Here is a 15,920-nt window from a genome sequence, read left to right on the forward strand (position 1 = left end):
AATGTTGTAAGTAATATCAGATAATTCTTTTGATAATGGTTTATACATAAAAAAAATGTATATACATATAATTTGTTAATATAATTTAGTAATATAAGGAAATGAATTTCATATTAATATTTATTATCATAAATAACACATTACATTGTGTAATCAATGCAAAAATAAATGTGAACCACTGTCCAGTAACAAAGAATGATATTGTCATTGGTTGAATGTTTCTCTTAGAAATGAGTTTGAAAAGAAGACGTTGAGAACCACTGATGTGCATCCTTGGACCAATGGGTATCAATTGTGAGTGTTGCTATAGTAACACACGTAGATCGAGAAGTTGCGGACCAAAAACGAGGTCTCCCCCTCGTCTAACAGCTGTACTTGCCTTCTCTGTACTGTTGGTAATTTTTGGTTACAGTAATTCATGTTAAAACTAAATGTTTAAACTTTGATCGAGCTTCTCAACTTTCATGAATTTTAATTGATCGATTTCGTTGAAAACGAGAATATTTAATAGTGAAATTGTATTTTGGCAACAGTGTCGCTTTACTTCTAGATCATTTGAAAGTGCACCGTAGCAGAAGACATCGAAAACCGTTGGTGATTTGATAGTCGTTAAGTAGAAACCTAACCTAACATTGTCTACTCCGATAGCGTCCTTATTGCAATTTTTCATAGCGAGTTAACTTCGAATTTAAATAACGAATGTAATATTAAGAATATTATGCACTATAGTGGTAAGTAAACGTATTAATATTAAATATTGAAACGATATTAACAATTTTCTTTCGAATCTTTGCTTGATATATATATGTCCGTTGTTTTGTGTCACCGATTCTCGATTAACTGTTACACCATTCGTAAGGATGCGTATATGCCGAAATCGTACCATTTCTTTATTTTTTTTTTTTAATATTAATTACAATTTGACAAGAAAATTATTCAATTACAGTTAAGTTTTAATAATATTTCAATCATATTTATGTTCATACTCTGTTCGTCGTATTAAATTTTTATACAGGTTATTAATGTGTTAATCCTTTAATCGTGTGAAACACATTTAAATGTTATTTGTCATATTATATGCATTTGATTATATATTTTTTATTTGTTTTTTAATTTAACTGAAATATTTTAGTGTTTCTTCTTCAGAGTGTAAAACGTAAAACGTAAATTGTTAAGCGAGGAATGGATCCTGCAACTGTCATTGCTCTGTGCAAGGAAAACATTCAGCCACTTCGTTACGGTAGAAATGCAGCACAATTGGGAACAGCATTAAGAGCACAGGAAGATGCAGAAACTCAACAATTACTTCTTCAGGAAAAGCAGTATGTTTTTATTTTTTTTTTTTTTTTAACTCTTATTAATAATCATTGAAGAATTATTTAAAGAAACCAATGCATTTCTCTTCTTAGAATGTATGAAGACGCAATTAGAAATTACGAAGGAGACGATCCTTTAGAAAATTGGTACGAATATATATCATGGATTGAACAAAGTTATCCTAAAAGTGGTCATGAGTCGCATATTGGAAAATTATTGCAACAATGTTTGGCTATATTTGAAAAGGAAACAAAGTATTATCAGGATCAAAGATATATACGTCTTTGGATCAATTATGTGAGTCGTTATGTTTATCTTTATTTTGATATTTTTATTAAAATAACAATAATAAAAATGAATTTATTAAAAATACTTTGATTGTAGATAAATATGCAAAAAAATCCTTTAGAATTATATCAACTTTTATATAATAATGGAATCGGAACAATGGTAGCTGACATGTACAGAGCATGGGCCTTTGAATTAGAACAAATAGAGGATTATAAACAAGCGGATGAAATTTATTTATTAGGCTTAAGAGCTCGTGCAGAACCATTGGAAGAATTAGATTACGCGCATAAGTAAGAATTGCATTCACTGTAATTGTAATTTTTATATTATTATCATGAAATTCATTGGCATAGTATAATTGAATCATTTAACAAATTAATTCTTATAATCGAACCACTCGTAGAAACTTTCAGTTAGCAGTAGCTCGTAAAACACTTGGACACGTGGACGAAAGAGGTGATACATCATTGTTTGAACAAAGACAAGCTTTTAGTTCATTGAAAGCAATCAAAGCTGGTAAAAAGGTTGGTACGATAAGAACTGGACATCGTGTACGTGATTATTTACCCGGTAGCGTACCTCAGGTTACATCTATGCCGAATACAAGACCAAATGCTCGAGTCCAAATATATCAGGTAAAACATTATATTAAATATTAGACAACATTTATAAATTTTAATATTCGAATTAAATATAATACAATTGAATACAAAATATTAGGATGATATGCATGGTGAAATGAAAGGTGCGAGTATATTAGACCATGTACCCATAGAAGATATGATGCATAAAGAAAATACGATTAAACCTGGACCATGGAACACCGGTATCAAAAAATCTAATTTGTTGTCATCTTCTGTTAAAACTACTGCCTTTAAAAGTATTTTATTTATTAATTATAATTAAACATATTTTTATGTGTATATATATATATATATATATATATATATATATATATATATAAATATTTAATTACTTTTAGTTCACGAAGATGATCAAGATGATCATGACATGCAGAAAATAAGATTGTTTCCTAATCATACATCATTTTTTGATGGGAGCAAATATTCTGAGCACATACATATACCAGTATATGTACCAGATCGAACAAGTGTAAATGTTATACTTAAACCGCACTATCCTAAAGATATAGTTTATGCCAATAATATGGATATAAGTATGGAGGAAATTAGAGCTCAACATTATCTTCTTAAAAGGTATTTTATATTTTTATTAAATAAATTTATTTTTTGTCATTGGCTAATGCTTTTGAATTATTATATAACATGACGATTTACATGTCAATCTTTTCAGTAGGCAAAACCAGGAAATGCAGAAAAAGTATTCTGATTTAGAAATAGACGATAAATGTTCCAGAAATGTTGATTTACAAAATCAGCAAAAAATAATGGAAAGAGAACCTCAAAATCCAAATATTACATTGCAAGAATTACAAAAACATAGGCACGACTTTGTACAACAACAACAACAGCAACAACAAAAAATGGTACAAAGACAACATAATCTCGAGCTTCAAAGAAGAGAAGTGGAACATTTAGATATTGAAAGACACAGAATTCAAATTGAGCAACAGGAATTACAAAGACAATACGAAGTTGACAAGCAAACGTTAGAGAATCAACGACAAAACACAAAGCAGCAGCAAGAATTAAAAAGATTAGAAATTGAAAAGATAGAAGCTGAACGAATTGAAGCAGAGAGAATCAAAGCTGAAAGAATTGAAGCACAGAGGATCGAAGCTGAAAGAATCGAAGCACAGAGGATCGAAGCTGAAAGAATTGAAGCACAGAGGATCGAAGCTGAAAGACTTGAGGCACAAAGGATCGAAGCTGAAAGAATTGAAGCCGAACGAATAGAGGCGCAAAGAATTGAAGCAGAAAGAATTGAAGCTGAAAGGATCGAAGCTCAAAGAATGGAAGCTGAATTAAATACGCAAAGAAAATTACAAACGAGTTATTTGCATCCGCATCATACGTCATCTTTATCAACGGATAATGAAGAACATTTGCTTGGGCAAAGTCTCACAGTAAATACAAAGGAAGCAATATCAGCTGTACAAGATTTATGGCATTCTCCAAGTATTACTCCTGCCACACCACGTTTTCGTAATCCCATAACACCTCGAATGACAGATTCTAGAACAAAATTATCTTTTGACATTCATATGGATAGTTCCATGACACAGCATGCAATGTCTAACAAACATCATCAAGGATTTAATATACAACCTTACGAAGATCAAGAAAATCATCAAAGTTTTCATACTTCTCATCAAAGTTATGTCCCTCCGGCACAACACACGCCATATGGAAATCATGGATTACAAAATACTTATCATTACCCAATACCGGTATGATAATAATTTGTATATTTAAACAACAAATTGCAAATATATATAAAACAAATAAAATAAAAATAAACTTTATTTCAGCATCATGATCAGCAGGTACAACAACTGTCACATCATCCACACCATCAAATGATGCACCCACCTCAACAACCACACCAACAACCACACCAACAGCAACATCAACAACCACACCAACAACCACATCAACAATCACACCAGCAAGCGCATTCGTTGCATCATCAATCCCTTTCTCAGTCTCAACATCTTCAATCGCATTCGCAACTTCACCATTCGCATTCGCAAATTCATCATTCGCCACACAATCAACATTTGCAACATCAGCAACATCAGCAACATCATCCACACCATCATATGCAACAAATGCAACATCCTTCCTTTAGCAATATGTTACCAAATGATATCGGATATCAACAATATCCACCCTCATTGGATCCAGCTCTTTTACAACAAAATTCCGAACCTCAAAAACCATTACATTATTCGTCGTTCAACGAACCTAACGTCGAAGCTAACAAACCTTATAGAATGCCTCCTGAATTACCGTATATCAAATCACCAGGCATGAATCGTAGAGATTTAAAATATTTGGAGAATGCTGAAAATAAAGAAAATGCTATTGTTGTTGATTATAATGGACCACCCGAAGAAAACATGCCACCAAAATTAACAGAAGAAGATAACTTGTATACAGATGATAATCTTGGTATATCACCTTTATCAGGACCTGACGAAACTTGCTATACCGAGGCATGCAATGCTTTATTAAGTAGTTCTACTCCTATGACTAATCATTTTAGACTATCGCATAGACCAAAGGATGTGCCAGAATTTTCAAACCAAAATGTTCCACATCACACGTATGTAGTTTCCTTTATAAATATATATATTTATAATAATAAAAATATACTTCTATAAATCTTTTTTTCTTTTAAATAGAATTCCAGATGTACATAATGGTAATACAGATGAAAAATTAAGCGTCATAATGGAATCAACTAGAGAATATGTTTCAAGCAGCTCAGCATCTAGTGCCAATACAAGAATAGCTGCTTTAGGTTTTACATTAACAAGAGAAGAAATGAGTCTGATTAAAGAATCGAGTATACGTTAGTATATATTCATTAGTCCTAAATTAAATATTGTGTAATATTAACATTGATCATATTTTTGTTGTTTTACATAATCCAGAACAAATCCCTAATGATTCTATACTAGCGGGCAATCCACCGTACGAACAAAAAATGCGAGCTCAAATTCAAGCAGTAAATGCTCAAAGTCCACGCACGGTACAACGAAATGTGGATCAAATAACATCTGAAATAAAGAACAATTGTGACTTACGAAAATCTATTACCTTTAAAATGAACAGTGAAATAGACAATCAAGAGAAAACAACGGATACTATGGAATGCGAAGAGCATGAACCAATGGAACAAGTGGAGGAAGAAACCTTTCAACTTCCTTCTGGAAATATTAATCCTTTTGATAAAAATTTAATTGCCGGTCTTTTGAGAAACATGAAATTTCCACAACCGCAACACGCAGAAGGATATGTGAGACTAAATACTAATTTAAATAAGCTTGTGCCTTCTACTATTATTACGCTTGGTTAGTAGACTATAAATAATATTAATATTATTATTGTATAAAATATATTAGATAATGAATTCATTTTTTTGTTGTTATTTTCTTAAAGGACCAGAAGCGTATAATTTGGAAAAGTGCCTTGGGAAAGGAATGTACGGAACAGTTTATAAAGCAGTAAATATGCAAACAGGTCAGACTGTTGCTTTAAAAACCCAAAAGCCTGCATGGGTTTGGGAATATTACATTGTTAGGGAAATAAAAGCTCGCCTTACAAATGCACATATGGTATGTACATGAGATGTGTGTGCGTATGTGTATATATAGTGTGTGGATGATGTTAAATTAATGATTTTATTCAATTACCATTTTATAATTATTGATATTTTTGATGAATGTCATTGATTACAGCTTCGAGGATTTATGGATGTTTCAATAGCTTATATAACAAATAACGTCAGTGTACTAGTTTCCGAATATTCCAAATTTGGAACATTATTAACAGTAACTAATCAATTTAAATTGTCCACTGGTAAACCATTGAATGAACCACTTGCTATTTTCTTTACTATTGAAATGCTTCAAATTGTTGAACATTTACATAAATGCCAAATTATACATGGGGATATAAAACCGGATAATTTCTTAGTCATGCGATTGTAAGTAGTATTTTTACATTTTTATTAATGATCGTTCGTTAACCCCCTTTTGCATAGAATGACCCGTATATGGGTTGCTAGTAATAACAAGCGGATTGAACAAAACAAATAAATAAATTACATTTGAATTTGAATTGTATTTTTGTTTTTTTTATAGACCAACAGAAGATGTCAGGCCAACGATACAATTGATAGATTTTGGATGTAGTATAGATATGAGCTTGTTACCAGAAAAAACAACGTTTACTCATATCATTAAAACGGAAGAATTTACGTGCATTGAAATGCAAACTGGTAGGCCTTGGACGTATCAAACGGATTTATATTGTTTAGCGGCAACAAGTCATTGTTTGTTATTTGGTAATTATATGAGAGTGTCTAACGTTGGTGATCGTTGGTTTATAAATTCTAAGTTACCGAGGTAAGAAATAATTTATTAATTTGAAATAATTTAACAATGAATTTTTCCAATGTACTTAAATACTTGTAATGTTAACTTTGAAAAATCTTTCTCATTTATTTATTTATACACAGATATGCAAAGAAGACTGCTTGGGAACCGTTCTTTACAGAATTATTAAATATCGAATCGTGCGAAAAATTACCTGATTTGTGTAAATTACGAAACGTAATGGAGGAAGCTTTACCACCTGTGCCAGAATTGCAATCAAGGCTTAGACATTTCTCTAATATACTCAACAACCGATAACGCTTACTTAATTTGCTAAAACAGATATTATTATTATTATTATTATTATTATTACTATTATTATTATTATTATTATTATTATTATTACTATTATTATTATTATTATTGCCCGATGTGTATAACACACATTTAGTAAAGAACCAATGTTTAATAAGAAACAACAAGATTAATATTATTGTGCTATTTATTGTAAAAATTACTATAATAGAATGAGATGTATGTACTTTACACAGTTACAGTACATGAAATGCACGTTTTATGAGAATGGCCTGCTTTGTGGAGGAGAGAGGCTTTATTGGTTTATATAAAATATTGCTTGCACATAATCAATAATATTAGAAGCGTCAATTTTGATTATCTGTCAAATGTTTAATCATCAATCTGTTAAAAAATTAATTCTCTTTTACCGTAATTTCGTTCCCCCCCATTTTTTTTCATTTTATTAATATTATTATTATTATTATTATATTTTAATCATTTTCATGATCATAATAATATGTCTTTCAAAGTACCTCGTGTGACATATAGTACCTGGACGTTAGAATGTGTTGTGTCACGCAAAATATGTAAAAGAATAAAACAGAGAATAATTGTATTATAAGAATTTAAGCAAAAGAAAGACAAGAATAATAATAATAATAATTTACTTGTGACGATATTGATAGTACAATGTTCGTGTGATAAATGTACGAATGAAGACACATTAAACATTTAGAAAAGGTGTAATTGCAAATGTAAAAAGTTTAATCTCTCACCGACATAGGTTGCATTTCGTATTATACTCGTATATATCCGTCTCTCTTTACTTAGATGACTAATATATAAATATATATGTGTATGTAATAATATTTATAATAATAATATATATATATATAGGCTTTATAAATATATGTTTTCTTTCGAATCTATTTTTATCTCTCTTTTTGTTTTTTTTTGGTTTTTTTTTTGGGAGGGGGGGGGGTAATTTTTTTCAATGTCCAAAGCAACTTTTGTATGGAAAAAGAAGAAAAAGAAAAAATACAAAGAAATAATGGAATATGTTAAAATGCCAAATATTGTCTAGTTGTTCGTGGCACATTTTGTTTCCATATTTTTTTTTTTTAAGTATATATATACGTGTTAAACGACGATATTAAATGTAAATGAAATAATATGTAAAACAAGAAAGAGACAACATATGATAGAAAATGTATTAAGATGTTTCATTAATATTCTTATGATATAAAATGATGAAAAATTTGTTCCCCTTTGCTAAGATATTTCTAAGAGCTTCTATTTTGAATGTGTGCAGGCTTATTCTCTTTATTGGTATCCACTAAACAGGCCTTTTAAATAATACATTTTTTAAATATAGAATATGAATATGTAAGTAAGAATATATATATGTATATGTATATGTATATATATATACATATATACAATAATATAATAATGAAATATTTCAGGTTTGTGTTCAAATCATCTCTCCCATGTTGAATTTGATAAAAAAAAAAAAAATAAGCAAAAACAATAGGCTAATGCCTAATATATTTAAATTATTTAATATTCATATATGAGCCGTTTATTATAAAAGTGGCATGAGTCACTTGTTTCAAAATATTTTATTATTTTAGAAATTCGTGCCAACTTTCACGAAAATTTAACTTGTATTCGTTATTTCAGATATTTCGATTTTTTCTTCAATATAAGTTCATCATTTCGTATACAATATCACACACACACGTACACACAAATTTTTCATTACGAGACAATTTACACCACTTTTGAGATAAACGACTCATATATACAGAGATAATCATCGGCAACCTATTGTTTTTGCTTCATAAATCATAATATTGTATGCCTTATTTCATTTTGGATGATGATGATGCCACCCACATGTGTGTGTTTTAAATTTACATAATATTGACCATTTATGTTGCAAAATACAGTTGCAATTAATTACTGTAAAATATATTCATTATATAAAAGACGATTAAAGTTCTATACATTAGATGTAAATTAATTCTATTATCTTTCTTTCTTTCACACTTTATTTATAATTTTATACATTTTACATTATAAAGATAGATCAATGATTAATAAAATAATTTCAGTAGCATTAACAATGCCAATAATATTCATTAAGATCAAATACAGGTAACATATATCTACACGTATACCCTAAAATTGACTGTAATAATGGCGTCATCGAGATCAAAGTTATTTTAATTAACAACACTACTTTTCCTCTTTGTTATATTAATTACACTATTACTAATATTACTAATATCCCTAGAATGAAATCAGAAAATGAATCTATAATAATAATAATATATACATAAATAAATAAATATAAAAAAAATTTATATATAAAAATATAAACAATTTTATATAAACACAAGCTTACATAACATACAAAATATGTATGTGCGTAAATTAATGTACATTACGCGTTCCGGGAAATATAAAATAACGTAAGTTACAAGTATATATATAAATGTAAAGTTTATCTTTGAAATATATTCAACACGACCCTATTTTTGTTCATTCCTTTAACAGACCGAATGTCGATGCACTTTTAAAATTGAGATGTAATATATTTGTGTGTCCTCTGTATGTGGATTAGGCTGATCAACTTCCATTCTGTCGAAGTACATGCATATACATGCACTAATGACATTATTAACGTATAAGCTCAATGATATTATATATTAAGTTGTATTAGTGTTAGTAACTGGAATAGTAGTAGTATCAGTAGTAGTAGTAGTAGTAGTAATCTTTGAAGAGGAAATGCTGAAAGAAGAAGGGAGGAAGGGGATCCAGATCCCAGATAAAGCGTTTGACCCTCGCCCCTTCAATGACCTGACAGAGATATCGTTAAACTGAAAATCACTGACGTATCTCTTCTTCCACAGTCATATGTGTGTTCGTCGATCAGCAAACAAGCCATGCTGCTGATCACAGTTCTTCTGATATTTCGAAACGAATGAATATAGTAGGACTATGTTAATCTTATAAACGAAAAAAAGAAAGAGAGTAGTTAGTGAAAATATTTGTATTATTTGATTGAGAACAAATTCATTCATTCATTCATTTAATTTGATTATTTCGTTGTTGTTTTTATATTTAAAAATTTGATATATTACTTTATATTTCGTTAGTTTTGTCTTGTACAAACATGAGAGTTTCCTATCAAGTTTTCTTCATCCTATTATGTTCTTCTTCTTCTTTCTTCGTTTGCCAAGCTGAAGATGCCAAAGTTAATGGTAAGTTTTTCATTGTAAATAATTTATAATTTTTTTTTTTCAATTAATATTTCCATTCTTCTTTATTAAATTAATCAACAAAATTTAACTTACAGCGCAGGAAGAAGCGAAGGAACAAATCGCCGCTGGTGAGAAACGTCTCGGTGATCATATACGAGCGATCTTGAAACATTATCAACAAAATGATCCAGTTGGATTACCCGGTGCACCAATACCCGATCCCATGCCAGTACCCGATATGAAACATTCGTTTTCCATGTACACCATGACTTTCAAAGAGATCAACGTTTATGGATTATCCAAATTTCGTATCGAACATCTCAAATCTGAATTGGCATTGATGCAGGTCTTCATTCAAATATATCTCAAATATTATTATTATTTTTTTTTTTTTTTATGTAATTAATAATTAACAAATGATTCAAATTTGTTTCTTTTTAAGGTTTCGGCTGCATTGAGTATTACGAGACTCGATATTCGTGGATTGTACACCCTATCATCCTGGCTCTCAAGATCAGCTGGCAACTTTACTGTTATATTAACAGGAGTAAACATCGAAGGTGTTGCAAGATTGGAAGTTGGAGCTGACGGTAAATTGCAAGCTCAGGACATTGACATGGATTTAACTTTTGAAAATATCGACATGGACTTCAAAAATCTTGGCTTTTTGGGCTCCGTTTTTCAAGGTGTTATTAACTCAGTAGGATCTTTTATATTCGATAGTATTAAACCGTTCATTTTGAGAGAAGTCAATACTAATATGAGAGGCGAAGTGAACAAGCAAATATCCCAGTTACCGCAATATTTTCCCAATTCGATATCACCTTTCGACATGGCGGTTGCCGAAGGTCGCAGACAAGTTTCACAAATGGGTTACGATCCATACAGAGTTAAAGATTATAGTCAAAACGTTGGTATTTTTACTGTTATGTCATCGCACACTTGGATCACCGGGTTGGCCAGTTTTTATCGTATGGGTAACATCACCCTTAGTATGGAAAATCGGACCGTAAGTTTATCTAAATCAAATATCTAATATATATTTTCAATTCCGATAAATTGAATGTTTGTTTCAATCGTTTAAACAAGGTATATGCGGTCTTGGATGTTGGAACACAGGAGATTGAGGGAAGAACACATTGGGAAGTAAGCGTAATTGGTGGCGTCCTGTCGAGAGCAGGTACAGTGTCCTTCACCGTTCAATACTTCAGAGTTCAATTAAATCTAAGCCAACCACTTGATACACGCAAACGACCAACTTTGGAAGAACTCGATTTGGAATTGGGTAACATTCAGGCACGAATACACGGTGCCGGTACTCTCGATTATGTTATGGAAGCCAGCATCAATATACTGCCAAATCTTTTAAGGTATTAATTGATCATTTGAAAATTGACTAAAGATCGTGTGTATATTAAAATAATGATTTATTTTATTTGTAGGTATCAAATAATGGACGCAATCGAGGGACCTTTGAAGAGACGAATACAAGAAGAATTAAATAAAATTGACGTCGAGAAACTTATCAATGAAAAAATACCGGAAATAGAAGAACACGCGAAATTCTTGCAAGAATTAACACCACCCGACGAAATTATTTTAGAGGATCCTGTACCACCCCAAATACCGGAAGATCTGACTCCATTTTCGGAAAGTGAAGAGGAACGAGGACCCTCGTAAAATGTTCAACTTAAAACAAAAAAAAAAGATATTTAAAAAAAAACACACATACATTTCCAAAGAAGTTTTTAATCTTCGAAGAGAGAAAAAGGAAAACCACGAAAAATACTCGATGATGTTGAACTTAAACTTTTAATTTCAAAAATATAACTCTAAATTCTGTCTTTCAATCAGGTGTGGCTTTTTGCCAGAATGTGTTTGCTCGCTATTTACTGCAATACGTGCAAGTGTGCGTGTTAATACTGTAATGTAAGTCGTCAACTATGTAACAGATACAGGGAATGATAAAAATAAAACTTCCAAGTGTGATTAAAGTAACAAATTATCCTAGGATATGATGCAACATCATGCTCCGTTTGTAGATAAATTATAAAAGAATACGTAGGTAGTTATGTAAGAGGAAAAATCAAATTTGGAATGTAGTTTTCCTAATTAACATTTTTCTTCTCGATATGGAGAAGATGCATATTGCTGACAAACGAATAATTAAAAAAAAAAAAAAAAAACAATTACAATAATCTTATCTAGAGTAAATGGAAAAAAAAGAAAAAGAAAAAGAAAAAGAGAGAACAAATATTTTACAATATACGAAACAATATTTTATTTATTAAAATGGTAAGAAAATGAATGATACAGAGTGTCTGAAAATTATTTTTTACCAAAAATTCTAATGGAAATCTTTAAAAAAACAAACAAATAAATCTTACATATTTGAGATACTTTAATAATAATTATATAATAAATTAATCTATTGTGTTCTGTTTTTTGTAAAGTAATTTTTGCGACACCCTTTATATTTTTAAATATAATAATGTCTGTTTATATGTATGCATGCAAAAGATTCGAAATATTTTGTTCTTTAATGGTACTGTTACGCAAAGTGTGTGTGTTATGCATTCGGTTTTATCGACAGAATCAAAAGCTTACTTTTAAATTAAGTATGAAGTCATTTTAATGAGACATATATATATATACACATAAAATTGATTTCAATTATCCCATAACAATGATTCGCAGAACGGTACCTATATATTATCTGTGTAACGCATTATTATTATTATTAAAACACTTTACTCTCGAGAATAAAAAAAAAAGAAAATTAATTTAATGACATTCGAATTAAATACAATTATTGGTGACTGTAAAGTGTGAATCAATAATCAGTAAAAAGAAAAATAGTACAGGAACTTACAAACATACTTTTGATTTTCAAATGGTGAGAGAAAAATATCCGCAAATTTTTGTTAGGAATAATTTTTCAATTTATAAATTAATGAAAATACGTAAAAGTGAATGAGACAAAGAGAACAGAAAAAGTGAAATTAAGTAATCATTAATTAATTAACTTCGCTAATATTAATCAGCTGATATTATTGATAATATTAAAAAAAAAAAAAAGGAAAAAACCTTAATAATTAGGGTTTGATATATATTTGGTAGTTTGTATTGTTTGTTTGTTTGTTTGTTACTTCAAACGCCTTTGATGGCTGGTCTGTTTTGACGTTCGATAGGAACAATTCTTTCTCCAGGAGCAGGTAAAACAAGTCTTGGCGCTGTTATACTTAAAATACCATCAGAAGACAAGCTTGGTTTAACATGACCAATATCGTAACCTTTAGGTAATTGATATCGGCGTACGAAATGTCGCGAAATGTAACCGTGTTGATCTTTTCTTTCCTCATGTTTACCCTCAACGGTAATACATTGATTATCGGTTCTAACTGTTATTTCTTCTGGTGCAAATTGTTGAACATCAACGATGACACGATAATTGTCTTGATCCTGTTCAATACTCGCCGAACCTCCAACTTGTTCTTCTATTTCCTTCCAAGTATTTCGCATAGGTGTGAAAAAATCTTTGAACGAAGTCAATGATGGTGGTTTCATGAAACCATCTCGATTTGCTATACGTTGAAAATGTTCGTCCATTTCACGATGATAACGGTCCAAGTCTTGCCACCAGTTACGGAAAAAATCTCTTGGTACCAATGCCATTTTTTTCTTAATTGTCTATTTCTTTTTACTGCTCTGTTTGTTTGTTTATTTGTTTGCAGAGAGTCTGTAGGAATCAACAGAATGTCAAAGTTAACGTGACTATGAGCTTTATGTTTATTTGTATCATCGATAGAACAGCATTTGAATGATCGCTTATATTTTATTTAATTAATCTTTTCAATAATAATGTTAATTTTTATATAATTTAATAGAAATAAAAGATTAGAATGCAAATAAAATTTAAAAAAATATACGTTAATATTAATTAGTTATGACATTGACATTCAAACCGGTAAACATATTTTGATTTCTTACTTGAGTTATTATAACGTCGCAATAACGTTATTACGACGTTTGAATATAATTTCAGAATTTCGTGTTCAAAATGAATACTTTTGATCAAAAGTTAATAGTTTATTTTTCTACATTTTTCACTTTTATCAATTTTGTTATTGAACCATTTTAATAGAATCATTAATTAAAAAAAAAAAAAAAGAGAAATTACCACGGTCACTTTTCAAAAGAAATAAAACTGCCGATTGGTCGAAACAAATCGATGCGAGCGATATCAACCAATGATCGAACGATAAACAAAACTCTTGAAAAATCAAATTAAAAAAGACGTACCTTTGAAATCGGTTATTCGTCTTCCGTCAATCTCAATAAATTATTCACACACTTGTATTTAATCGTTTCACTTAGTAAAATCAACTTGGTAAATACTCAACTTATATAGCAAGATGAATTCTTCGTATATCTCGAAGTAATCTGATCGCTTTTCGAACTTGAACTAACTGCGGCATACGACTCCGCCGCCGTTTTATATCAACCAATGGTAGCCTTTTCGAGAGATTTCTAGAAAGCACATGCGCAAATCGAAGATTCATTCTTTTCAACGACGACCTTATTACATTAATCACCCTAATGATAAAAATATCTTTGCAGTAATTAATCTAGCAAATTTTTTTTTCTTTTTTTAAATTACTTAATTTTTTATGTTATTTTTTTTGTAGTTTTACTTTTATTATAACTAAAGTTGTAATAATTGAAATATTTGTTGACTTTATGTGTTATAAGTTATGATTTATAAACTATTATTTTTTTTTCGATGTAAACATTTAACTTTGGATAAAAATATCATTCTATATTTACAGTAAATTACTTTAGTTATTATTTTTAAACTATTACTATATAATACTCTCCTAAATTTGATAAATTTATAATATCATACATTAACAATATATATTTTGAATTTCTTCATCAAATCTTTTATATATTTGCATTACTTCTAATATTTTTAATTAACCAAATGATCGATCTAAATATTTCTTCATAATTTGATGATACGTGAAGGTAAACAAAATTTAATTAAAAAACAATAATAAATTGCAAAGGTGGGGGAAAGATATTGATTGAATACATCCCTGGTACGATTGATGCTCCATCTCGTAGTTACGACTCGAGTTAATCGCATCTTTAGATCTTCCCACTCATGTTTACGTGTGGTTCATATATTGTGCATTACTTTTTGTATATCTTTCGTGAAGTGCATAACAACGAAAAGATGTTTCTCGTTCTTTCCTTTCATGCCAATGTATTAACGTAAAAGAAATTCTGGCTCGATACGAAATGTTACTTTCTATATATTCACAAATTTACATGTCAAAATATTTCAACATTTATATAAAATAATAATACTTTTTCTATTTCAGATTTCATTAAAATTAATTCAAAAATATTTTTAAATTTAATTACGAATTTCAAATAAACTGAAAATAATTTGATTCTAATAATAAATCATTATTCCCCTACATTTTTAAGTCAAAATATTTTTAACAATGTTTACATAATGATAATAACACGTTTTTTTTCTAGAACATTCCAAGAATTATCCAGTCCATTTTTAAATAGATTAGATTATCCGAAGATGCGTATCAATAATTATTACGAAAAAGAATGAATCTGTTTATATTATAAATTCAAAATAAAAATCCATAATAGTATCATCTGTCAACCATTTTTGTAATATGACAAACACGAAGTTA

At 29.6% G+C, this 15,920-nt stretch overlaps 3 protein-coding genes and 1 long non-coding RNA gene across 8 annotated transcripts; 2 read left to right on the forward strand and 2 right to left on the reverse strand.

Annotated features, from left to right (window-relative positions):
* The first annotated feature begins 200 nt into the window (after window positions 1-200).
* Window positions 201-7,860, forward strand: LOC107073858 (uncharacterized). Of its 4 annotated transcripts, XM_089171011.1 has the most exons (16): window positions 202-395; window positions 551-731; window positions 1,133-1,322; window positions 1,410-1,614; window positions 1,702-1,898; window positions 2,012-2,243; window positions 2,329-2,488; window positions 2,591-2,825; window positions 2,923-3,979; window positions 4,061-4,857; window positions 4,937-5,106; window positions 5,189-5,608; window positions 5,697-5,872; window positions 5,996-6,243; window positions 6,401-6,664; window positions 6,778-7,860. In XM_089171011.1, the coding sequence occupies exons 3-16, from the start codon at window positions 1,183-1,185 to the stop codon at window positions 6,950-6,952; spliced, it is 4,476 nt and encodes a 1,491-aa protein (XP_089027137.1). In that variant the 5' UTR covers window positions 202-395; window positions 551-731; window positions 1,133-1,182; the 3' UTR covers window positions 6,953-7,860. The 4 variants fall into 4 exon arrangements, with proteins under 4 accessions (XP_015190130.2, XP_015190126.2, XP_089027137.1 ...); XM_015334644.2 differs by having other exon boundaries at window positions 201-731; window positions 2,926-3,979; XM_015334640.2 differs by having other exon boundaries at window positions 201-731; window positions 1,147-1,322.
* Window positions 7,861-7,903: 43 nt separating this feature from the next.
* On the reverse strand, window positions 7,904-10,434 carry LOC149032958 (uncharacterized). The gene is made up of 2 exons (XR_016176088.1): window positions 10,294-10,434; window positions 7,904-10,179 (listed from the first exon to the last, which is right to left on the reverse strand). It is a non-coding gene; the product is annotated as an uncharacterized LOC149032958 (long non-coding RNA).
* LOC107073998 (uncharacterized) lies at window positions 10,065-12,504 on the forward strand. The gene is made up of 5 exons (XM_015335006.2): window positions 10,065-10,200; window positions 10,296-10,546; window positions 10,643-11,209; window positions 11,290-11,570; window positions 11,643-12,504. Exons 1-5 carry the CDS (start codon window positions 10,113-10,115, stop codon window positions 11,878-11,880), a joined length of 1,425 nt encoding a protein of 474 aa, XP_015190492.1. The 5' UTR covers window positions 10,065-10,112; the 3' UTR covers window positions 11,881-12,504.
* Window positions 12,457-14,685, reverse strand: LOC107074011 (protein lethal(2)essential for life). 2 transcript variants are annotated; one of them, XM_015335020.2, is made up of 2 exons: window positions 14,503-14,685; window positions 12,457-13,939 (listed from the first exon to the last, which is right to left on the reverse strand). In XM_015335020.2, exon 2 carries the CDS (start codon window positions 13,873-13,875, stop codon window positions 13,351-13,353), a length of 525 nt encoding a protein of 174 aa, XP_015190506.1. In that variant the 5' UTR covers window positions 13,876-13,939; window positions 14,503-14,685; the 3' UTR covers window positions 12,457-13,350. The 2 variants fall into 2 exon arrangements, with proteins under 2 accessions (XP_015190506.1, XP_089027148.1); XM_089171022.1 differs by lacking the exon at window positions 14,503-14,685 and adding an exon at window positions 14,191-14,360.
* Between the last annotated feature and the right edge of the window lie 1,235 nt (window positions 14,686-15,920).

The sequence above is a fragment of the Polistes dominula genome, unplaced genomic scaffold (genome assembly GCF_049000335.1).
Source record: "Polistes dominula isolate Pdom_NZ unplaced genomic scaffold, Pdom_raw_medaka contig_31, whole genome shotgun sequence".
NCBI lineage: Eukaryota > Metazoa > Arthropoda > Insecta > Hymenoptera > Vespidae > Polistes > Polistes dominula.

Bases quoted from the DNA above. Each gene is read 5' to 3' on its own strand.
- LOC107073858 (XM_015334640.2), top strand. From the start codon at position 1,183: ATGGATCCTGCAACTGTCATTGCTCTGTGCAAGGAAAACATTCAGCCA. The intron at 1,323-1,409 runs GTATGTTTTTAT...TTCTCTTCTTAG, and splicing joins TTACTTCTTCAGGAAAAGCA to AATGTATGAAGACGCAATTA. The intron at 5,873-5,995 runs GTATGTACATGA...CATTGATTACAG, and splicing joins GCCTTACAAATGCACATATG to CTTCGAGGATTTATGGATGT.
- LOC107073998 (XM_015335006.2), top strand. From the start codon at position 10,113: ATGAGAGTTTCCTATCAAGTTTTCTTCATCCTATTATGTTCTTCTTCT. The intron at 10,547-10,642 runs GTCTTCATTCAA...TTTCTTTTTAAG, and splicing joins CTGAATTGGCATTGATGCAG to GTTTCGGCTGCATTGAGTAT. The intron at 11,210-11,289 runs GTAAGTTTATCT...CGTTTAAACAAG, and splicing joins TTAGTATGGAAAATCGGACC to GTATATGCGGTCTTGGATGT.
- LOC107074011 (XM_015335020.2), bottom strand. From the start codon at position 13,875: ATGGCATTGGTACCAAGAGATTTTTTCCGTAACTGGTGGCAAGACTTG.